Genomic DNA, 25,949 nt, shown 5'->3' on the forward strand with positions numbered 1-25,949 from the left:
ATTTTGGCTAATCTCAATAAAAATCAAGACAGGTTCATGATAGAAGGATCCTCAATTAGATTTATGAGACTTAAGACTGGTTTCTCATTTTTAAGGAAAGTATTTCTTTGACAAATAATTTGTTTTTCAGCAAATCACAAACAGATAGTGCTTAGCGCTAGTATAAGACAATAGCTTGAAATGAAGAGTAAGTAGAAGGAAATAGCATTTCTTCATGGTACATTTACATTATAGCTATTATAGAGCATTAAACCTACCAGGTCTTGAACATAGTAGGCAGTGAAATTGTTTGAGACTAAATAAATCAGGTACTCTGCCATTCTTTAGCACAAATGCTTTGGAGCAAGACTTGATCTTGGGCCATAACCAGGATAACAAGACATCTAGGAAAACTTACCTTCCAATTATAAACCTAACCATGTATTAACAAAATTAAAAAAAAAAAAATAGGTAGAAACAAATCCTAGGATAGGCTACATTTCTAAAAACTTGAAAAACTTTAACAAAACCTTTTTTAAAATTGAAAAATCGGATCTAACTAAACTAAAGAGCTTCTGCACAGCAAAATTATCATCAGAGTGAACAGACAATCTACAGAATGGGAGAAATTTTCTGCAATCTATCTATCTGACAAAGGGCTAATATCCAGAATCTACAAGGAACTTATGTAAATTTATAAGAAAAAAAACAACCCCATTAAAAAGTGGGCAAAAGATATGAACAGAAACTTCTCAAAAAAAGACATATATGTGGCAATGAACATTTAAAAAAAACAGCTCAACATCACTGATCATTAGAGAAATGCAAATCAAAACCACAATGAGATACCATCTTATGCCAGTCAGAATGGCAATTACTAAAAAGTCAAGAAACAACAAATGCTGGTGAGGCTGTGGAGAAATAGGAACACTTTTACACTGTTGGTGGGAATGTAAATTAGTTCAACCATTGTGGAGGACAGTGTGGTGATTCCTCAAAGATTTAGAACCAGAAATATCATTTCGCCCAGCAATCCCATTACTGGGTATATACTCAAAGGAATATAAATCATCCTATTATAAAGATACATGCACGTGTATGTTTACTGCAGTACTATTCCCAATAGCAAAGACATGGAATCAACCCAAATGCCCATCAATGATAAACCAGATAAAGAAAATGTGGTACATATACGCCATGGAATACTATGCAGCCATAAAAAGGAATGAGATCATGTCCTTTGCAGAGACATAGATGAAGCTGGAAGCCATTATTCTCAACAAACTAATGCAGGAACAGAAACCCAAACACCACATGTTCTCACTTGTAAGTAGGAGCTGAACAATGAGAACACATGGACACAGGGAGCGGAACACTTACTGGGGCCTGTTGAGGTGGGGGGAGGGGGAGAGAATTAGGGAAACAAGCTAATGCTTGTTGGGCTTAATACCCAGGTGACATGCCTGAGTGGTAAGGTTGATAGGCACAGCAAACCACCATGGCACATGTTTACCTATGTAACAAACCTGCACATCCTATACATGTACCTCAGAACTTAAAAAACTAAAAAAAAAATACTTTTATATAAAAAAGAAATCCCAATAAAAATGTTTCATTAACCAAATCCTTTATCTTCAATATGCATGGAAGCTACACTTACAGAAACATGCCCTGAAGAGATGAATCTATTCTGAGTTTCATCTGAAAAGTTCACTGTCTTTAAGAGTTCTCTATTCTATTACCACTTTTTTTCTAAGTTTCTCACATCTACATTAAATTATGACAAACTAAGAAGAGCAAGTTCAATACTTAATGCCATGAAATAGAATTTCCATTATTAATTTCACACTGGGCAAGAGACTGCTGAGCAATCAAATATTTTTTCTATTTCTGGAAACAATCATAGAAATTTAAAGAATTGTTGCCAGGAAAAACTGTGTATTCTCTGCTGTGTGTTTTTTTAAGAATGCCAACTAACTCTCTTTCTGAAATGGTCTCAGTATCACTGTTACCTAGATAGATTAAACAATAGCTTCTGATTGCCTTCAAAGGTCCCTTTTAATCCTATAAAATTTATGTTGCTATTCCAAGTCACAGAAATCCCAGAAAAATAGAAGCCCACTGAAATGGGTTTCTATTTTTTTTTTTAAACAGATACTAATCACTTCACTCCTTAACCAAATAAAGAACCTTCTATATGCAAGGCACAATTTGAACATGATAATGAAATTAACCAACTCTATACTCATTTCTTTTCTCTGATCATACTTTTAATTTTTCCTAACAAAGGAAAATGTTTCCTTACAAAGTAACATGCAGCTACCTACTGGTATCTCCATTTCAATGTCTGACGGGCTCAAACTTATTATGTCACAAACTGAACACAGTACCTGTCCCGCCCCCCCCAATCTTTCAATCTTTTTCCTCCAAATTGCTTCTCTGTGGTGAGAGCAACACCATCCACCAAGTCTCCCAAAGCAGAAACTTACTTTCTGCTTCATCCTTAGCGGCTACTCAGTCACCAAATGCTGTGAATTTTATTTCCTAAAATGTCTATTTCTAAATCTCTCTAAAATCTTCAAATCTCTGCCATTATCACTATTACTGCCCTAACAATATAGTCTCGTTTCTCCTCCAGGCTTTACTAATAGAATCTCATCTTTTCCCCCATGGACTTACCCTTCCCCCTCTAGTCATTCTCTATACTGTTTCTATAGTCATTGTCTAAACAGCAATGCAATGGCAATTCTCCCTTGCAGAACACTCTTCCCGGACTACAAAGCCAAAGACCTGCAGCACTAATATGTAAAGTTACTGTATTCAGTGATGTGCTCTCTGCCTGCCCCTTCCACATCATCTCCTGATATCTTCTGCTATAGTTTGAATATCCGACCTTCCAAACCTCATGTTGAAATGTGATCCCCATGCGGGAGGTAGGGCCTAGTGGGAGGTGTTTGGGTCATGGGGCAGATCCCTCATAAATGTCTTGGTGCTGTCCTTGTGGTAGTAAGTTCTGACTCTGTTAGTTCCTATGAAAGCTTGTTGTTAAAAAGGGACTGGCATGCCCCTTCCTTCTCTCTCTTGCTTTCTCTTTTGCCATGTGATCTCTACACCCACCGGCTCCCCTTACCCTTCGACCATGAGTGGAAGCAGCCTGAGTCCCTCACCTGAAGTAGATGCTGGTGTCATGCTTCTTGTACAGCCTGCAGAAATGTGACCCAAATAAACCTCTGCCTCAGGTATTCCTTTATGGCAACATAAAAATGGATGAAAACAGAAAATTGGTACTGAGGGGTGGGGTGTTGCTATAAAGAGACCTGAAAATATGGAAGCAGCTTTGGAACCGGGTAATGGGCAGAGGCTGAAAGAGTTTGCAAGGAACAGAAGATGACAGAAAGACTTAGGGAAAGTTTGAAACTTCTTAGAGATTGGTTAAGTTGTTGTGACCAAAATGCTGATAGAAATACAGTCAGTAAAGGCCACGCTGATAAGGTCTCAGATGGAAATGGGGAACTTAAGAATTAGAGCAAAGGTCATCCTTGTTACACCCTAGCAAAGAACTTGGCCGCACTGTGTCCATCCCCTAGAGTTTTATGGAAGGACAAACAATACTGGTACCCTATGGCATCTGGTGGAAGAAATTTCTAAGCAGTAAAGCATTCAAGAAGTGGTGTGGCTGCTTTTAACAGCTTATAATCAGATATGAGAGCAAAGAAATGACATAAAGTTGGAATTTATAATTAAAAGGATGCAGAAGGCCGGGCGCGGTGGCTCAAGCCTGTAATCCCAGCACTTTGGGAGGCCGAGATGGGCGGATCATGAGGTCAGGAGATCAAGACCATCCTGGCTAATACGGTGAAACCCCATCTCTACTAAAAAATACAAAAAAAACTAGCTGGGCGAGGTGGCGGGCGCCTGTAGTCCCAGCTACTCGGGAGGCTGAGGCAAGGGAATGGCGTAAACCCAGGAGGTGGAGCTTGCAGTGAGCTGAGATCTAACCACTGCACTCCAGCCTGGGCGACAGAGCGAGACTCCGTCTCAAAAAAAAAAAAAAAGGATGCCGAACATAAAATTTTAGAAACTCTCAGCCTAGGCATGTGGTAGAGAAGGAAAGAACATTTTCAAGAGAGGAATCTAAGGATGCTGTGGAGCAACCACTTGCTAGAGAGATTAGCAAGGATAAATCTTTGAGGTAGCTCCTCACATCACAGGCCCAGAGGACTAGGAAGACAGAATGGTTTGGGAGGGACAAGGCTTTAACACTTCAGGATGCTGCTCTCTGCATCCCAGCCCCTTCTGGTTCCAGCGATGGCTCAAAGGATCCCAGGTACTGCTCGGGCAACAGCTCTGGAGGGTGCAAGCTGTAAGCTTTGGTGGCTTCCATGTGGTGTTAAGTCTGCATGCAGCATGCAAGAGTGGTGGAGGCTTGGCAGCTTGTAACTAGATTTCAGAGAATATATCAGAAAGCCTGGGTTCTCAGGCAGAAGTCTGCTCCAGTGGTGGAGCACCTCCAGGTAGTCCTCACTGGGGCACTGCCTAGTGGAGCTGTGGGGTTGTGTTGCTCCCGTCCAGACCCCAGAATCATCCTGGAAAAACCTCTGGCATTCAGCTTCAACCTGTGAGAGCAAGACATGTGGGTGGCAACTGGCAAAGCCATGGGGGTAGGGGTGCCCAAGGCCTTGGGAGCCCACCCTTTGTACCAGTGTGCCTGGTATGCAGAACATGAAGCCAAAGGAGATTATTTTGGAGATTTAAGATTTAATGTCTGCCCTGATAGGTTTTGGACTTACAAGGGGCCAGTTACCCCTTTCTTTTGGCCTTTTCCTCTTATTCCACCCTTTTGGAATGGGAATGTTTACTCAATGCCTGTACAATCATTATATCTTGGAAGCAAATAACTTGATTTTGATTTTACAGATTTACAGCTGTGAGGAACTTGCCTTGAGTCTCAGATGAGACTGGATTTCTGAGTTGGTGCTGGAATAAGTTAAGACTATTGGGGACTGCTGGGATGGAATGATTATATTTTGCATGTGTGAAGAACATGAGGTTTGGGTGGCTAGGGGCGAAATGCTACATTTTGGATATTTGACCCTCTAAACCTCATGTTAAAATTTGATCCCCAGTGTTGGAGGTGGGGTCTAATGCCAGGTGTTTGAGTCATGGTGTGGGGTGGATCTCTCATAAATGGCTTGGTGCTGACCTTGTGGTAATAAGTAAGTCCTTGCTCTATTAGTTCCTGTGAAAGCTGGTTGTTAAAAAGAGCCTGACACCTCCCTTCCCTCTCTCTTGTTTCCCTTCCCACCATGTGACCTCTGTGCACACTGGCTCCCCTTATACTTCTGCTATGAGTGGAAGCAGCCTGAGTCCCTCACCAGAAGCAGATGCTGGTGCCCTTCTTCTCATACAGCCTGCAGAACCATGAACCAAATAAATCTGTTCTTTATACTTAGCCTCAGGTACTCCCTTATAGCAACAAAGAAATGGACTAAGAAACCGTCTTTTGCTTCTTCCCCATTTTTATGCCTCTCTTTGATCTAACATCTCAATTTTAGAAAGCTCTAGCATAGGTACAGAGAGCAATCCAATGAGCCAAGTGTTAGATTGTAAGTTAGTCTACTTAATTTTGATTAATTACATTATTATGCTTGTATTTATATAAAAATATAACAGCTAAAATACACAACCAAACAAAACAAAAAACAAAACCAAGCTTGAGTGTGGTGAAGCTATATTTAATATTTAATGAAAGCCTGCTTTATAGGCCCGTAAGTATATAAAAAATGCTTTGGCTTAAAATACAGTCCTTTAGGTTTTCTAATCAACACCCAACTTGTATGTTTCTATCCCAGAAAATAAATGATAAATCCAGATACTAGCTATGAATTGTCATTCGAAATTTTAAGTATAAGAATGTTTCTTAGTGTCTTTCACATTTTCTGCTACCCATTTTTTAAGCATTAAGATGAGTGATGTAGAGTTCAAAGAAAAAACACTAAGATCATTTTCTACTCCAGCAACCTGCAGTAAATACAAACTAATGTACTATTTTCCCTTCCCTGTATTCAACAATTTTTGTATCTATGATCCAGCTGCTCCAATTACAAATCCTCTCTGTATAACAGTCAAACATGAAATTTTATTAGCCATTAGATCACATTATACACTTTACTCTGCACATAAGGGAAAAAAAATTATAGCTAAAGTTAGAAAAATGTTAGAGAGAAATTGTGTTGCAGAATTTTTATTTTGCTGTATACACATTGCACAATAATTAGGGAAGAATAATTTATTTCAAACTGAATATAACTTTCAAATATATCCCCTGGTTCATGAATAAAGATATGCAATCAACAACAGTTAAACAATGAGCTTGATGAGCTTTTGGCCAAGTGTGTTACTTTTTTTTTTTTTTCCAAAAATTACTAAGGTGAAACCATGAATAAACACAATAGAATAAATTGATGAAATTCACGAATAGTCCTTTGACTAGTGCTTATGTAACAGATCCATAAACGCATCTATAAATAATATTATCAGATGATGCTCTTAAAAACATTATACAAACTTTAAGAAAAATGAAACTTTTGGCAGGGTAAAGACTACTGAGATAGGCTACATGATTTACAATTAATTCTAAAAGTGATCACCAATAAATTCTTCTGGCTCTGTGTGGATGGAAAGCCATTCAATCTTAAGAAAATTACGTAGAGGTATCTGTTTTAAATATAGTAGAAAACTTACAATACAAATGAAATTGGTTCCGAATTCACAGCAGAGAGATCTCCCACTGAAATGTTCATATGGGGAAAATGTCTCTCTTGGGACAAACCCTTTTCCTAACGTTATCATGGGGAAAGGATGTTAAATGATATTACCAAGTTTACTAAGATTCACTAATTTACATTAATATCCGGTAATGACAGGATGTTGTGCTCGTAAGTGCTGCTCTATAGAACAGTTAGTATACCATACCAGGTGAGGGAGAACTTCTGGTACTTCTTACCCTGGCATCATATTCAAGGACAAAAGGAGGAAAGTCAATCTGTTCTGGTGATATGGCAGAAAACAGCTGGTGGAGGCTGTCCACATGGTGGATTTTGTCCTTCAGTCCTGAGACAGAAAAGGTGGTAAAAAACCATGTTGACACCTGATTAATAGAAGAGAAAAAATAATTTAAGCTAGTTGTCATAGTTAGAAACATAAACACAATTTGGAAAATTTATAGTAGATAAAAACTATATTTCAAAATCTTAAAATAACTAGTGTTTTTCAAAGTGCAATTTGAGTTGTGCAATCATCAGTTTATTTGATTATTAATAACATTGAAAAGAAGAAACAAGGATAACACTGACTAGAGACTATAAGAAGAATGAGCTTTGTTTCATGAAGCTTTTGTTTCCACTACATGTATATAAGTTCCCATGCGTGCAGTGTGTTAGTGCTGTACTACATGCTTCTTACTGTGGGTTGTAGTCAAAACCGTTGCATTATTTGGTAGAATAATTGGTGTTCCAGTCTTCTGAAAATGGTTAATTATCTCCAAATCTCACACTGTGAATTTTTCAAATGAGACTGAAAAGAAAATTTGTGCCAATATTTGGGACTTTTTCAGCTGATGCTTGGCATGAGTTTCTTTCTCGAAGTCCATCAAAGTAAATCACTTGTAGATGTGATGTCATCTTTGTTCATTTCACCTGACAACATGCAATCCCTCTCTAAAAGCTAGTATGCAAAATTTGTTGGTTCCCCAAAAAAGGATAAAAAATTCTTGATACCAAACAATACTGACATAAACTAGTAATGGCTTGAACTTAAAAATTATTGTTTATCTAAATTGGCAATCACAAATTAGTCCATGTTTATCAACATACTATATACAATAGTCCTATGAGGCAGGTATGATACTGTTGCTATCCCCATTTTACTTACAGAAGAAGGTAATGTATGTAGGAAACAGCAAACTTTTTTGAAAAGGACCATTATAGTAAATAGTGCAGGCTTCTTATAACAACATTATCAGAAAATTGTTCACAAGGCATGCCTGAAGGCCCTTGGAGCAGTGCAATATTGGAGGCAGGACAACATGAAAATTAATCAGGAGGCTGCTGTGTCATTTCAAGTAAAAGCTGACAGTGGGATGAACTAATGTAGAGGCAGTGGGAATAAAGACACAGACATAAATTTGAGCAATTGTAAACACACAGAACTGATGCAATGTGCTAGGAGATGAGGTAGAGAAAGTGCTCCAGAAAGGCTCTCTGGTTTCTGGCTTAGGCACTTGGGTAGGCGGTAGTCCCATTTACTAACACAGAGAACACAAACAGCAGTTCGGGAATAGGTGGAAGAGGAGTACATGAGGAGTTCTGTTTAAAAATGTTGAACTTCAGGGTCCTATAAGATACCTAAGTAGAGCTATCTAATCAGTAGTTCAATACCAAGGTCAAAGCCTAAGAACGATAATGATGATGATGATGATGATAATAATGAAAATGATGATGATAGCTTACATTTAACTGAGCACTTATTATATGTCAGGTAATGTTTTAAGTATTTTACATGTATTAACTCATTTCATCTTTCAATAACCCTAAAAGATAGGCGCTATTATTATTCCCATTTTATAGGGGATAAAATTAAAGCATAGAGAAATTATACTACTTGCCTGAGATGACAAATTGGTAACTGGTAGAGCTGGGATTAGAACCCAGGTCATCTGAATCTTGAAACCATAGTTCTAAACATTAGGCTTTATTGCCTCCCCAGATATATGTTTGAAGATTGCATATATTTTTGAGGGTCACTGAAGAAATGGGAATAAAAAAGGTATAGAATTAAAGATGAGGGTGGAGAAACATGGAAACACTAACACTCAAAGGATGCAAGCAGGAAGCCAGGGGCAGTGGCTCATGCCAGTAATCCCAGCACTTTGGGAGGCCAAGGTGGGAGGATTACTTGAGGCCAAAAGTGTGAGCCCAGCCTTGGCAACACAGCAAGACCCCATCTCTATAAAAATACAAAATAAAAAAAATCAGCCAGGCATGATGGTGCATGTCTGCAGTCCTAGCTACTCCGGAGGCCAATGTGGGAGGATCCCTTGACGCCGGGAGTTCTAGGTTACAGAGAGCTATAATCATACCACTGCACTCCAGTGTGGGTGACAGAGTGAGACCGTCTCTAAAAAGAGATGAGCAGAGAAAGAGAGGCCGACAAATGAGACTGAGAAGCAGCAGCTAGAAGTAGCAGAGATACCAGGCAAGGTAAATTTCAAAGAAGCCAAGACAAAGTGTGTCAAGGAAGAAGTGATCAATTGTGCTTAAGGCTGTAGGGAATGCAGGTAACATAGAGAGAGAAAAGTGTCTATTAGATTTAGTGACCCAGAAATTATGAATGATTTTGGTGTGAAAAGCTTCAGCTGGCACAGCAGGATAACCACACTGGAGTAATTTAAAAGGTACATGAGAAATGGAGATGGTGAGCATGGAACAAAGATTATACTAAACAATTTTGGTTGTAAATTAGAGGAGAGAAAAATAGATCTTAGCATTTTTAAAAGTTGGTAATTTGGATCCAGCAAAGCGGGAGAGGAGAAAGACGCTAACCGTTGAAGAGAGTTTTCTAAGGAAATGGAAATATACTCTGTAGTTTATGGTCTGGGAAAAAATGCCTAGATTCAAATCTAGCCTTTGCTACTAACTGTTGGTTATCTTGGTTCCTTAATCTCTCTAAGCATCAATTTCCTTACCAGTATAGTGGGACAACTACTGCTAACTATTTCACAGGTATACTGCAAAGCTTAGGCAAGATAATTCACAGGAGGAATGGGCAGATAGCAAGTGCTCAGAAAACTTAAGCTAATGTCATTACTACGGGATCCACAGCACAGGGAGAGGGGCTGTCCTTCGTTAAGAAGGACATTAATGAAATGTGTTCATTAAGATGGAACACATTTTTGTGACAGGGAAAAAGGGGGCAATGATAAGAACAGTTAGCAAGTAGGTTTGGAGTGGGAAGGTAAAGATAAAGAGCTCCTTACTGGTGACTTATATGAGTGAAGAAAGCAGTACAATGGATTATTTCAAGTTTAGGTTTTGATGGTCAGGTGCGATGAAAGGGTAAGAGGTCCTAGGTTAATTTAGGGTGACTGACAAGAGTGGATGAAGTGATGAAATGTCAGTTTTTAGCTTGACAGAGAAGAAAATAAAGGCAAGATGATATTTTCAGAAAGAGTAAAAAGACCAAGAGACTAGATGTCTTGATGAAGTCAAGATGTAGGCTTAGGTAGTGGGAATATAATTGTGAGCAAGACTGCTATATTCTAGCCCTCATGGATCTTGCTGGCTCATGTACAAGGAAGAAAATTAAACATGCAACTAAAATAAAAACATAACAATGATATAAGACTACAGAATCTAAAGGGGTTACAATGCAAGAACAGCTACTAGCTGCAGGATTGGTCAGGGAAGGATTTCTATAGAAAGTAGAGCTGAGACCTGAAGGTCAAGCAGGAGGTAGCCATGGGCAGAGGAGGTAAGTGTATTCTGTAACAACAGCATAAACAAGGCCCAGATGAACAAAGAGCAAGAAAAGAGGCAGGGACTGATGGGCTAATGGCTTATAAGGGTTGCCCACAAAGGCGTTGGAGTCACATACAACCAAAACATCAGGACCACAACTCAAGGTCACTTAGAAACCAGGAAATTAGCAGTCACAATGGTGACAGCAACAATTAAGTTGCTGAGCTATTATCTTAATACTCTGGGCATGTAGGACACATAAATTCTAGATTTAGACAAAGAGAAAAATACCGTACCTTTGAACGAAATGTGGGATGAACAAAATAAACAGCCTTCAAATTCCTCTTGTACCTGATCCAAAAATAAAATGACAAAAAAATTAGTATAAGTTCATGCCTAAAACCAACTACTATCATAGACTATTAACTACTTGCCTAGGTATATAAACATAATCAGAGAAAAATAAAGGCAGTTATAATTTACAGATTGAATTTTAGGTGAGAGTCAAAAACAAACCAGAGAACATTTCATTTTTTAAAGTATCTGTTTTATAGGAGATATTAAGTGCTTCTGTCAGCTGAGCTAGAGCCACCTATAGGTAGGATAAAGTTAAGCACATTTGTATTTGACAAATTTATTGTGTGTCATTTTTTAATATGATGCTAGAATCTCTGGGATCAGAGTTAAACAGCAGCTAAATCACTTAAAATTAGAGCAAAAATTTAAACTAAAAGTTTCAATGGTCATATCACAACAACTAGCAGAATCTGCTGTGTCCCAGAAATTATAGAGGCCTACTTAAATTCTCCTAACAACTGTATGAGCGCAGTACTATTACTGCGGGTATTTTAGCCCTCCCAAAGTCACCCAGCCATCATGTGGCAGAGCCAGGAACTGAACCCAGGCAATACCGCTCCAGAATCATACTCCTATCCACTATTCCATCTGGCTTCTCTATGTGTGCCTGAGACTTTTTTCAACAGTTCAATAATCAACATCGGGTCATGTGAGGTTAATTGGAAAGGACTTCAGAGAAATAGTACAAACTATTTCACAGCTGAGGCCTGTTCCACATTAAAGAACTGGTTAGCGGTAGAAGCAGAACTACAGTGGAGTGAAGCTTCCTTTCATATATACAATCCACATTCAGAGAAAGCTAAAAAGGTGTCTATTGGGTAATGAAAGCTTTAATATTCCTAAATAAGATGAGATTTAATGGGAGAAGAAGGATAGCTGGAAATTTACAGTAACTTGCCTTCTTTGTACCCTAACTGCAAAATGGGCTTCTCAATGCAATCCACACAGACATTGTGATGCTACAAATAACAAAACAGCTAACAGGAGGGTTGAGTGCCACTTTTTATTCAGAAAAAAATGTTAATAAGAAAAAATGTAAAACACTACATTTCATCTTTGCTACAGTGGGGTGTCATATATTTTCTGGTTAAAATTTCCATTATTGGCCGGGTGCGGTGGCTCAAGCCTGTAATCCCAGCACTTTGGGAGGCCGAGACAGGTGGACCACGAGGTCAGGAGATCGAGACCATCCTGGCTAACAAGGTGATATCCCGTCTCTACTAAAAAAATACAAAAAACCAGCCGGTCGTGGTGGCCAGCGCCTGTAGTCCCAGCTACTCGGGAGGCTGAGGCAGGAGAATGGCGTAAACCCGGGGGGCGGAGCTTGCAGTGAGCTGAGATCCAGCCACTGCACTCCAGCCTGGGCGACAGAGTGACACTCCGTCTCAAAAAAAAAAAAATTTCCATTATCATTTCAAGGGAAATATGCTTTAATGAAAATAATTTTCTAGCTCCAAGTCAGTAACCTGGGTTCAAGTCCAAATTCTGCATTTACTGTTGTGAGACTTTGGGCACATACTTCACTTTGCAGAATGTCAATGTCTTCCATTTTTCAAATACAGATAATATCTCTCCTAACCAACTCCTGGGTTAAAGGATCCAAGTAAATAATGTTTATAAATGTATTTTGATAAGTATAATACATCATATAAATAGAAGGTAGTATTTTTGTTATTTTATACACAAAGATTGGTAATGTAAAAAGTTTACATATGAATTTACTTTAATGCAAAATAGGTTTCAGTTAGGGAGGGTCTCCTATGATTGAAATATCTAATCTATGTGTGATAAAAGTCTTTCTTACATGAAATATCCTTTCACAGAATACAAAGCAATGTTTGCCACTGCTTAATATTAGAAAAGAAAGAAACTATTTCCCCTTCATAATTTGCAAAAATAACTAACTTGACATCAACAACATCGTAGAGTTTCTTCAGGAAGTCAGAGTCCAGATGATTGTATTCGCTGGTCAGTGTGTGAAAATACACTAATACATACTCCTTCACAGCAATGTGATCCATCACATGAATGAAGTATAAGAGAGCCTAAAAAAGGGGGAATAAAGGTGAAGATCATTTTGAACAGTAGTCTATTTCACAGAGGCCAAGAAAAAAACAAAACAAAACAGAAAATTAACCTACTCTTTGCCCTAGTCATTACAGATGGATAACTCAGAGTGATAAGTATCCATTCTCTTTAAAAAGATCTCCAGGAAAGTGAATCATCCCAGTGTTTTAATAATTCTCATAAGTGCTACAGTACAATTCCTTTCTGTCTTGTTCTAAGTGATAGAGCAGAACAATCAGTCTCTATCCTCTAAAACAATTCTTCATATACTGGAAAAAGTTCTTAGATCAACGATCAGGTTTTCCCTCTCTAGGAAAACAATATCAAAATCATTAGAAGTAGAATTTCTATACTTTTAATAATTTTTGAAGTTTCTGCTTGAATTCAATCAAAGTCTTTGCAGTCTGTACTCAGAAATAGACTCATGGCCTGCACATAACCAAGAATTACTATAGAAAGATATAATGAGTGATGCCTCACATGATTCACGTTGAGAGCTAGTATTTTTAGATCTTTAGTGCCAATCTGAAGGAGGACATTGAGAGCAGGTTGAATCAGTAGATGGCAATAGGTTGGGAAGCATTTCTAGAGCTCTGAAAGATTCAAATTCAATGTGACCCAGATCGTTTACAGAAATATTCCATTACAAAAATGATGAATTTAAGAGAAACACTAAAAGCAAAACAGAGATACAATATAGGCAGGGCCAGTATGACCCAGTGGTTTAGCTGTAAACATTCACATGGAAAAAGCTAAGAGGTAACAACTGAGGGATTACTATAAAACAAACTGTTTTCCAATTCCTCTTCAGGTGAGTCCTTGACATTAACATGGTTGGATTAACATGGACTAGGATCTAACTGCTACCAGAGCAGACAGAGAAGGGTATTAAGAAAACACAGCATCTTTCCATTCATTACCTGCTTTGGTAACAATTATTATTATCATCATCTATTTCAGTATTTTACAGGAAATGATATATCATGAATATCCAGAACCCCAGGCAAGTACACACCAAAATCAAATGCAAGGATTTATGGCTTTATTGGTATTAATCAAATTATTGATTATGAAAATGAATGTCACACTGATTATTAAGAACATAAATGATTACAGATAGAAACATACTAATGGTATAATTTTCATCAGTTATTCCCTCCGCGCGTGTGTGTGTGTGTGTGTGTGTGTGTGTGTGTGTGTGTGTTTTGTTTGTTTGAGACAGGGTCGCTCTCTGTCACCCAGGCTGGAGTGCAATGGCATGATCTTGGTTTTGGAGATCTTGCAACCTCTGCATCCTGGGCTCAAATGATCCTCCTGCCTCAGTCTCCCAAGTAGCTGGGACTACAGGAATTGCCCACCATGCCTAGCTAATTTTTGTATTTTTCGTACAGATAGGATTTCACCATGTGCCCTGGCTGGTCTCGAACTCCTGGACTCAAGCAATATGCCTGCCTCAGTCTCCCAAAGTTCTGGGATTATAGCATGAGCTACCACACCTGGCTATGTGCATATTTTTATTATTCTTTATTATTCTCTTTTCTCCTCTTACCAGATTGCTGCTTCATCCTTTCTGTCCATTCTCCAACCCCTACCCTAGGGCAATTAGGATACTCCTTTTTGGCTTTGAATTCAACTTAAGTTTTTTCACTATATAACCATATCACTGTATCACTATATATGACGAAAAAATGTGAAAGACAAATTCTCCCCCAAACCACGAAATCACTTTCCTTATTTTCCTTGTTTCTGTGCTTAAAAACAAACAAATAAACAACCCAGTGAAGGTCAATGTAGATACAAATTAATGTATCACTGTTTCTCCTATTAAATTGTATTCTAAACACTTCTCTACAGTACTTGCCTCTATAACCATAATTTATAAGGGTCACAGAATATCCTATTTGAATGCACCGTAATTATCTGTGAGGATTTTAAGTTTTACTTGTTGCTACAAATGACCCTGCGAATAATATGCCAGGTTCAGTGCTTTCACAGTTTTTTTACCCAAACAACAGTGACTGAGAGTCTGAGGACTTAGCCAGAAGTAATTATCAGCTTTTGTCCAACTGGTTTATCTGAAATTCTGTGTAATTCTGCATTTTTAAGTATACAATTTTTTTTACTATGGTTAATAATTACTGATCAGTTCAGGTTATTATCCTTTGAAGTCAGTTCCTAACAAAACTGATATTCTAAGATTCTCTATATATTTATCTTGTGGGTTCAATTGTTCCTTGTATGAGTATTCTGATTTGAATAATGTCAGGGCCTATAGCTACTTCCATACTTTGGGTTATTTCCTTAGTATAAGTTTTCAGAAATGGAATTAATAGATCAATGGGTGTGATCACTTTTATAGTTTCATCTTTGATGACAATAATTATTTAAGAGTTAAGGTACCTCATTTTAATTCACCTTTTTTGGACTACTAATCACGCTGAATATTTTCTTATTTTTATCTACCAGTTCCATTTTTCTTTTATGAATCATCTATTTCTGTTCTTTGCCTCCAAATGAAGGGATTATAGAATTACGCTATCTTGGGTAAACTACATTTCTGTTTTTTTCTCTTCTAATAGATACTCAAAAATTAATTTTTCTTTTTTCAAAAAAGAATTTGATTACACAATTATAATACAGAATGATTCCAACCACTTACTAGTTACATCATATCCAAAACAAAGCAGCAGTGGTTTTGGAGATCATATTATGGTACTCCAGTATTTTTATTTCTTGGACAGAGAAAAATCAAACCCCTAATTGAACTGAAATGATACAGGTCCACTCACAGAACCAGGTCTGCTCCTCTGTCAGTGATACACAATTTAGCCGTGATTCACATTGTAGGCCTTGATTCCAAATTTATATACAACTTATTTTTTCAATCAACATTATTTGTAAAACAGAGCCTTTTTATGGCTTACCTTGTCCATATCTATTAATGTTACAGGAATGTTTCTTCCAACTACCACCATCACTGTTCGACCACAGTTATCAACACCTATAAACAGGAAATGTAATCAGCACCCAGAAACTTCATTCCAAGAATATTATTTGTCTTAGGCTCTGACTTGATAAAATATTCTATGTGAACTTAAAAGACTGAAAACAAGGAAGTATAAGTTGCTCAAATTTCATCTTCCAATTTTTCTACTCTGCAGATGACAACACCTTTTTTTTAAAGCTTCATGAGGCTTTTGATCACTGCCCTTTTAAGAGAAGACCTCTTAAAGATTTTAAATCAAGAACAGCCAAAGATCTTTTAAAATGTTTTATTATTTTCTAGAGACAGGATCTTGCTATGTCTCTAGGCTGGAGTACAGTGGAGTGATCATAGTTTACTGCAGCCTCTATCTCCAACTCCTGGGCTCAAGCAATCCTCCTATCTCAGCCTCCAAAGCAGCTGGGACTACAGGCATGCACCACCACGCCTGGCTAATTTTTTCATTTTTTTGTAGAGATGGGGGTCTCGCTATATTGCCCAGTCTGGTATTGAACTCCTAGTCTAAAATGATCCTGTCTCCACCTCCCAAAGTGCTGCGATTACAGATATGAGTCACCATGCCCAGCCCCCAAAACCTTTTATAAACAGCTTTTTGCTTACGCTCACTACAACTTTTAATAACATTAGTGATCCAGGAAAAACTAAATAGCACTCAAATCTGAAAATTACTAAAAAGTACTGTCTGTAAAAGAAATAGAATGAAGAAAGGGTGGGAATCTGGGAACTTTCACTCTCTCCATCATATATTTATGTAAGGTTTGAATTTTGTAGTAGCAAGTATATGGTACTTTTAAAAGCAGAAACATTTTTTAAAAGAAAAGGGACACTAGCATGAAATCAAGTTGGCTAATGCAGAACTATAAGTTGAAAATTTTATAGATTGGGATGTTATTTTTAAGATCTTGATGACAGGCAAAACTATCTTCATTAGTACAAAACCATTTTGTTCATAGATACAATAAATGAAATCAGAGAAAAACGAATTCTCAAATAGCATGATTGGTAGGGCTCTAAATTAGTGAAAGAATAAGTTACCATATATTTAAGCTCACCTGTTTGGTATAAGGCTTTTAGAGAAGCAATATCAGACAGATCCTCAGATCTTGCTTGACATAACCAGCGATTATAACTAGGGAAATAAATGATATAATCATTATAATAAACCCTTGGAAATTAAATTTACAAATGGGACCAATTTTTGATACCTTTCCCTGACCCTAAAAATTTTCAAGTATATATTCCATTATAATTGGGAAGGAGTTAAAGAAGCATTAAACCATGTAGAATCTCTACTACATGTTATTGATAAAATAAACACAAATGAATTATTGAGAAAGGAAGGTGTTCATTATTTTAAAAATCCTTATGATTAAATGAAGATTGTACAGGTAAATGGCTAAGATACCAAGTATCCAAACTAACCTTGTTTTAAAACACTATTGTTTTCCTTTACTAAAAACATGCATAGAGAAAGTCTAAACCAATGGCAGAGCTCCAAAACAGATGCTCACTCACTCAACAAGGATTCGAGTGGTTACTCTACGATAGTTACTGAGAATACTATCATGAAAGGACATGGTTGCCTCCCTCAAGAAGTTCACTTTTCAGGGGAAAAACAGGCAAGTGCTGTACATGTTATGTGGGATCACAAAGGAGTTGGGTAAATTTATCTGGGAAGTTCTGGCATATTTAATCATCAGTTAAACGAACTAGTTGTAGTGATATCCCACAGACCAAATCATATGGACTGCAGTTTGGCTTTGGCTTTGGCTAAGAGGATGTTAAAGCTGGAAGAGACATTAAAAGACCTTGCAGAGGGAAATGACATGCAAAAGATTAATGGTCAAGTTCATCTCAGACTTCCCAGCCTATTAAATGGTAGAGTTGAATGTGAAGTTGCACTCAGGTCTCTAGATTTCCGGAAAGGTCAGTGCTTTTTCTACTGTATCATACTAATTTCTTGAAATTAAAAGTGCCACTTACTTGATTGTGAACAAGCTTTCAAGACACCTAAATGTATGAAAAGAAACTCTGAAGTGTCTAGATCACATATGGCAATATCCAGTAACAACAACATCAAAAAGCTTAACTAAGAGAGGGGAGATGTGGCTTCTAATCCTACCGCTTTTGGTGCAAACTTACTGAAGTCATTTACCTTTATGGAATTCAGTTTCCTCACCTGCCAAATGGTGTTCACATGGGAGGGGCACCTTTCAGCTATAAAGTACAACTGCACAACTAAAAATATTTAATGGGAAGTCTATCACATACAGACTGAAATCAACAAGCGCCATGCCTGTGAGTTACACAGATATTGTTACTGCTTATGAAAAACATAGTGGTACTGCATTACTTCTATAGACTGCCTTCTCAAATCTGTGACTTACCAATCTATGCAAATTGAAAAGTCAAAGACAGTAGCTTTTAATTTTGTTTCCAAATATAATTTCCAAGTCAAGAAAACGCCTATGTTTATTGTAGTTCTCTCTAAATCATATGCACTATTCCCTATTTTCACACCATCATTTCCTATTTACACTAAATCAAAATTTTCTTTACTTAAAATATTTTCTTTGACAAATAACGTACATAATGTTTGATATATGGATACATTGTAAAATGGCTGAATCAAGCTAATTAACACATCCATTGCCTCACATATTTATCGTTTTTTTTTTTTTGGTAAGAATAGTTGAAATGTATTCTATTATCAATTTTTGGGTATATAACACATTCTTATTAACTACAGTCACCATATTGTATAATAAATCTCTTACTCCTCTCGTCTAACTGAAATTTTGTATTCTTTGACCAACATCTCCCCAATCCCACCCCAATCCCACCAGCACACCTGATAACCACTTTATTCTGTTTTTCTGAGTTCAGTTATTTTAGGTTCCACATGTGAGATCATGCTGTATTTGTTTTTCTGTGCTTGACTTATTTCACTTAACATACTGTCTTATATCATTAGTATGAAGGTTAAAAGACAAAACTATTAAAAATAATAGCAACAATAATTTGTTGAGACAAAAATAATACAAAAATGTAAATTATGACATCAAAAATGTGGGAGTGAAGAATAAAAGTATAGAGTTTATCACGTTTTAAAAAATCATTCTATTATATACTTTCCAATTGTTTATAATGAGACTAAACAGCAAAATATATATTACATCCTATGGGCACCACAGATCCTAGCACAAAGCACAAAACAGGAATTCAATTAATACCTATTAACTTCTATACTCTGTTCATGTATCCATTGGCTCATTTTTCAAAGATTTATTGAATAAATGCAGTGTTTGCATCATAGTAGGTACTAAATTCTTTGCTAAATGAAATAATAAACATGAGTATATGCAAGACATTTTCGGGCCTGAGATGAATAAAAAAAGGCTCTTGAGTTTAAAGTTGCATATGTGAGACAGACATATTACAGTACAAAGAAAACTAACTTTGTAATAAGAACAAGACACCGTAACTAGAAGTCTAAATACTCCATCAATCAAATATGTATGCTGAGAAGGGGACTGGTGGTGAGGTAGGAAGTGGAATGAGAAGGAGTAGAGTGGAGGCAAATTCTAGATATGTTGTAGAAACAAATGCTCCCTTCTTGGTATCCCCAAAGACTTCTACCATGTTCAGTGCAAGACTTTACACACTTATTGGAATGGCTATTTCTATCACATTAGACCACCAGATAGAGAACATGTCATATTTGTCTCTGTATTTCCAGCCAATCCCTAGGGTAGTTCCTGACACTCAATCTCTATATCTCTATATCTCTATATCTCTATTTCTATCTCTATCTCTATCTCTATCTATCTATATTCAATGAACTCTGAAAAAAAATTTTTTTAAACTGGAACTCAGGTGTACAAAATGGAATACATGATCCTTAATTGATAACACTCGCATAGCTGGTATATGCATGGTCCACTTAGAAGACTAGTTATATAATTATTCATCTTTAATGAAGTAATAAGCACCCTAAAATCTACCACTGTAACAAAAATCAGGACTTTCACAATAACCTTCATCTAATCATGTGCTACTTCCTACCGTTATCTGGAATTCCAGGTTAATCACTTATTGCTTTCCTTTTTATATCATTTTAAATTCAACTACCTGTAGTCAATGTAAGACATTGTTTGTTTGTTTTTAACTATTTAAAAAAGCTTATCATACTGTATATAATCTCTTGGGTGTTACATTTTTGACTTATCATATTGCTAACATTCATCCATATCATTGGATTTCAATGTTGTTGACTGATTTGGACAATTACAGGTTGAACATCCCAAATCCAAAAACACAAAATCTGAAATGCTCCAAAATCCAAAACTTTCTGAGTGCCAACATGACAATTAAAAAAAAAAAAAATGCTCAATGGAACATTTCAGATTTTGGGGATTTGGGATGTTCAACTGCTAAGTATAATACAAATATTTCAAAATCCAAACAAATCAGAAATCTGAAACACTTCTGGTTCCAAGGATTTTGGATATGGCATACTTAATCTGTATGTATCATGTATTCATACTAGACAAAAACTATAGATGTTTTTCATTCACTCTCTCACTGATGGGCACTTGGGCCATTTCCAGGGTTTTGCTATTGTGAAGACGGCTACGATCAACTTATTTTGCGTGTCTCCTGGTATACATGTGCATGATTTATCTTGAGTAGATACCAATGAGTGAAAGTGCTAGGTTACAGGGAATGTTTAATTTTAGGAGATAAGGACAAACCTCTTTTCCAAAGCATTGCACCAAATTATACTTCTATTAGCAGCATATGAGATTCTGTGAATCTCTGTCCTTGCCAACAGGGATGCTTTAGTGTTAGATGCTTTAGTGTTTTCCAGTTGGACAGGTTACAAATGGTAAAGCATTTCTCCAGTCAGTAACGAGGCTGAGATTCTGCTCATGTTGACTTGATTCTTTCTATGAGATGCCTGTTCCTGTCATTTTTCCATTTTTTATTGGGTTATTTGATTGTTTCTCACCAAGTTGTAGTTCTTTACACATTCTTGATGCTAATCATTTGTTGTGTGTTTTGTGAGTATCTGCCCCCATTCTGTAACTTGCTTTTCACTTTGTTTAAGCTTGGCTCTACTTTCTAAAGTTCTTAATTTTAATATAGTCAAAATTATTTTTTCTTTGGTAGTCAATGCTTTTCATGTGCTTAAAAAAATCTTCCCTTTCTCTAAGGTTTGAAGGATACTAACTTAACTTCTTCCACAGGTTTCAAAATTTTTTAAAATTTAAGTCCTTAATCTATCTAAAGTTTGGGATTTGTCCATAGTGTGAACACAGAAATAGTATAAACTCTAAAATGTTTTAAACCTTGATTGATGATTAACAACTTTAGATCTAAAGATAGATTTTAGTTGACAAAACCTCTATGAACATATTCATGGGGAGAAGTTTATAGTTTACATCAGATTCTTAAAGGGGTCATGATTTTTAAAAGGTCAGAATCACTGCTGAGACACTGGTCCTGTTCTGGTTTCTAAGGACCATGCAACAACTCATGATTGCAATCGTCATCAGGTTTCTTCTTTATTCTAATTAAGTCTCTGCCATTCCCACTATAGGTTGTGTAAGTCTGATTATTTAGTCATAATTTTAAACAAATCAACAGTTGGGAAGAAAGAGTAAAAGCAAAAGATTGTTACTCTTCTCACTCAATAGACAATACCCTCTTTTTTTTTCTAAACTTCATTATTCAAAGAATATTTCATGTTTTCTATTACATTTCTTATAAACAGCACCTCACTTTTTGCTATAGTGTTTTGTTTTGTTTAAATAAAGACATGGAATCTTTTGTTCCAATCCAAAAATCAAAACAAAGCTAAAAGGAAAATACGAACTCAAAATAGTTTCTGGGTTTCCTACAGGATATTTCCCAAATATCCTATATAGAATATTTTCTTATTCCAAATAAACAAACTTTTCTATTATTTTATGGGTAAACATAATAATCATGGATAAATAATAATACAAAATATGTCAGTAGCCACTAGAGTGCTCTAAAGGCAGAAATATTAATTAGTTTCTCAATGGGTTGCAACCAACTGAGGTTGGACACTGTTCTCACAAAGCTAATATAAGCCAATTATTTTCCAGTTAATAAATTACCACCCACCTGTACAGCCAACAGCTGAATGACAAAAAAATTTTAAACTATATCATTCTTAAAAGACTAATAACCAACCCATCTGTGTAAAATCATAGCCTAGGAAAAATTCTGTCTTTGGAATTAACACAGGCTTTCCCAGACCTTATACAACTGACCTATCCTAGATTTAGTTAAGATCCTTGTTGTATCCTCTTATTGACCCTGTACAGTAATTTAAACAATTATTCATATAACTAATTAGTTTAACATTTTTCTCCTCTGCAAGACCCTAAGCTCCATGCAGGAGGGTGCTGTATCTGTCTTGCTTGTCACTTTATTACTAGTAGTATCCAGCACAACATTTGGCACATTAGTAAAAGCCTATTAAGTATTTAATAATGAACAAGATAATGATTTTGTTGAGAAAAATGACATAAGGGTCACAGGCAATTGAATCTTAAGCCAGTCAAGTAACACTAATAAAAAAGGAAATAAAATATTCCTGTAAAATAACTTGAAGAGTTTCAAAAGCAGTATTTTTGAAAAAGAATATCTAGGTTGATTCCTAATTTTGGTAAGTAAACTAATGTCTACCGTATGATACACCCAAATCAGAATCACAACTGGATGACAGACCTGGATTAGAAAACACGTCTAATTTTTCACATGTTAAAAACAATTATTTTGAAGAGACACTGAAGTGGCAAGGCAGTGTTATGAAAGGAGTGACATAAAACTATTGCCAATCCATGTGACCTTTAGTTTTGTTACTGATGGAAGAACTGAAGGCTTTCGAAAAGATATTTACTAACTAAAAACCTACTTACTTTTACATTTGTTCAACCTAAGTAATTAACATAATCAACAGAAGCCAGACTCAATATGTGAAAATAAAAGCCTGATTCAGAGATATCAAGAGAAAGAAATTTTTAAAACTACAACCTACAATCTCAAATATGGCTGAGCATGCAAACAGATGACTATATAGCTTAGTTATATCACAAACTCCTCAACAAACAGCCATCAAAAACTTTTTGGTCTCAGGACCAAAATATATCTATATAAAACACAGATATTTTTATGTTTTTATAAATTACTGAGGACCTTATACATCTTTTGTTTGTGTCATTTATATCTATCTACCAGTTCTCACATTAGAAATAAAAAGAGAAATTTTAAAAATATTCATTAATTTAAAAACAATGAAAAACCTATTTTGTGAACATAACTTTTTAAAAAAAGTTGTATTTAGAGAAAAGAGTTGTATTTTTTAACTTGCAAATCTCTTTAATTTCTGCTAGATTCTCATATGTGTGTTTGCATTTAAATTACTGCAATATCACATACTGAGTGGCCTCCAGAAAACTCCATTGAACACTGTGAGAGAATGTGAATGAAAAAGAAAAATACGTCTCAGTAACCTTACGATTTTTTCTTTTCTTTTTGTTTTTTTGAGACAAGGTCTCTCTCTTTCGCCCAGGCAGGAGTACAGTGGTGTGATCACAGCTCACTGCAACCTCCACCACCTCCTGGGCTCCTCAGCCTCCTGCGTAGTTGGGAACAGAGGCATGCGCCACCATGTCTGGCCATTTTTTTTTTTCTTAAGAGACAGGGTTTCATGAACTGCACTCAAGCAATCTAACCTCCTTGGCCTCCCAATGTGCTGGAATTACAGGCATGAGCCACCACGCCTGGCCACATTATAAAAATAGTTTATCAGGTTCCCTGGATCACACTTTTGAGAAGAAAACAGAGTATCAGGTTCCTCCCTGGACCATAGTTTTGAGAATTGGTTATCACTGTTAAAACAAAATAGCAAGAGACCAATTAGCTTAGGGTTGTTTCTGTACCAGGAACCCTTACATAACCATATCACAACTTAACTTAGAAGAATCCCTTGTAACTGATTAATTTTAGAAACAAACAAACAAAAAGCAACTAAACTGAGTTTCAGCCAATCACAAATGGCAAACTAGCTGGATCATACCCAAATAAGGCAAATGCCTAGCTGTAGCCAATCAAGTAATTTCTCTACTTCGCTTCTGCAATCAGCCTATAAAAGTCTGCTGCTCATGCTGCTATAGTGAAGTTCTCTGAACTGCTTCTGGTTTTGAGTGCTGTCTGATTATGAATACTACTATGCTCAAATAAACTCCATTAAGTTTATTTTTTCTAAAGTTTTTAACATCACTCTGAAGTAGTCTGCTTTACAGATACAAGAGAAGACCTCATCTTCAATCATCACAGACACTGGGCACATAAATGGGAAATCAGAAAAATCTTTTGGTCAGACATAGCTCCTTACTCAAGCAAATAGCTTTGGGAGCCATAGGTTATGCTCTTCTCCAAGCCTGCAACTATGTGTTGACTTCACACACACAACCTGACTGCAGTTCTGAACTTCTGTCTCAATACCTCTGACATCTCAAGGTAGTGTGGCTCATTCATGGACTTCCAGAAGATGGGGAGTACTTTATCTCTGTGTACTTGCAACTAGAATATTTTCTTGTAGAATAAGTGTTCATTGTTTCCTAAACAAAATGGAAAAAGTCAACTGTGTTACAAATGTGACTCTCAAGATCAAGGTCCTCTACCAATACAAAGGATAATGCTTTACATGCTATAGGACTCCTTTCCAGAAAGTGTGGGATCAGTGAATATAAATGTATTTTAATACTGGCTTAAACTAAGTTACTAAGTAAAACTAATCAACTCACTTAGAAAAACAACAACAACAACAACAACAACAACAAAACTAGCAACCAGCCCAAAGATAAACTTAAAACTTCCAGATATCTGTACCATTTCATGGAAAAATGAGTTAGGTATGTACTAAGTTTGTGTGTATTTGTGTGTGTGTGTGTGAGCGAGAGAGAAAGAGAAAATGGACAGAAGAGAACAGGTTGACTGATTTGAGAAGGGTGATAATTATGTGGTTCTTTGTATGTGAATATAAAAAGTCTCTAGTCCTTTTCCAACTGCTCTGACATTGGCTTGTGTAAATGGGTTGAAGGTGAGTAGAGAAGGGAGATATGCTACAGAGGCAACGTTGAAGGATCTTCCTTAAGTAGCTGTAACTGTGGGCAAGCCACTCCGTGGGATCAATTTACTTCATGTAACATAAAGGAGTCACACTAGGTCAGTGATTTAGGGCCCAAAAGGATCATCTAAGAAACTTTAGAAAGAAGATTTCTGAGTCCTTTCCATGGAGGACAGGAAGTTTGATATAGGAAGTTTGGTGTGGGGCACAGATTTTTAACAAGCATTCTTAGTGATTCTAATGCTGATAGACTGTGGACCCCATTTTGGAAAACTATTAACAAATGATCATCAAAATTCCTTCTAACTATAAAGTACTGGTGAGAGATCACAGACCAGTGATTTTCAAAGTGTAGTCTGTAGACTCCTAAAGAGATCCTGACATGCCTTTAGGAGGTTGTAAGATCAAAACTATTTTTGCAATAACATTGTTAGAGTTTTTCAATGCATGAACATTTACATTGATAGTGCAAAAGCAACTGATGGGTAAAAACACCTGGTAATAGCCTTACCACAAATCAAGGCAGTGGCACCAATAAACAAAACAGGCCAGCTGCATTTAAGAATGCCTTCGATGGAGAAGTAAAGATTATTAATTTTATTAAATCAGTTCTTGAGACCTCATCTTTTTAAATTAATGCAAGACAAAATGGGAAGAACACATAAAGCACTTTTGCATATTGAAGTGTGAGGCTGCCTTGAAGAAAGTCGCTATGTGATTGAGTTGTGAGCTGGACTAGTTGCTTTTTTTCATGCAGCACCATTTTTACTTCAAAGAATGACTGGTAAACTATAGTTATTCAACATGAATATTTGGCAGGTGTTTTCCCAAAAATGAATAAAGTGACCCTGACATTTCA

At 36.5% G+C, this 25,949-nt stretch overlaps 1 protein-coding gene across 8 annotated transcripts in view; it reads right to left on the reverse strand.

The window, feature by feature from the left end:
• The window catches only part of GDAP2 (ganglioside induced differentiation associated protein 2), a 62,109-nt gene that overhangs the window by 4,418 nt on the left and 31,742 nt on the right, over positions 1-25,949 (reverse strand). For 6 of the 8 annotated variants that reach the window (XM_003892481.4, XM_031652359.1, XM_031652352.1 and 3 more), the window contains 5 exons: positions 16,977-17,053; positions 15,845-15,921; positions 12,759-12,898; positions 10,793-10,847; positions 6,986-7,129 (listed from right to left, as the gene is read on the reverse strand). In XM_003892481.4, the coding sequence (XP_003892530.1) occupies positions 6,986-7,129; positions 10,793-10,847; positions 12,759-12,898; positions 15,845-15,921; positions 16,977-17,053 (493 nt within the window). Of the gene's footprint in view, positions 1-5,698; positions 7,130-10,792; positions 10,848-12,758; positions 12,899-15,844; positions 15,922-16,976; positions 17,054-25,949 lie in introns of those variants that run through there. The other 2 variants (XM_031652357.1, XM_009216543.4) reach the window with 2 other exon arrangements.

This window comes from Papio anubis, chromosome 1, assembly GCF_008728515.1.
Source record: "Papio anubis isolate 15944 chromosome 1, Panubis1.0, whole genome shotgun sequence".
Taxonomy (NCBI): Eukaryota; Metazoa; Chordata; class Mammalia; order Primates; family Cercopithecidae; genus Papio; species Papio anubis.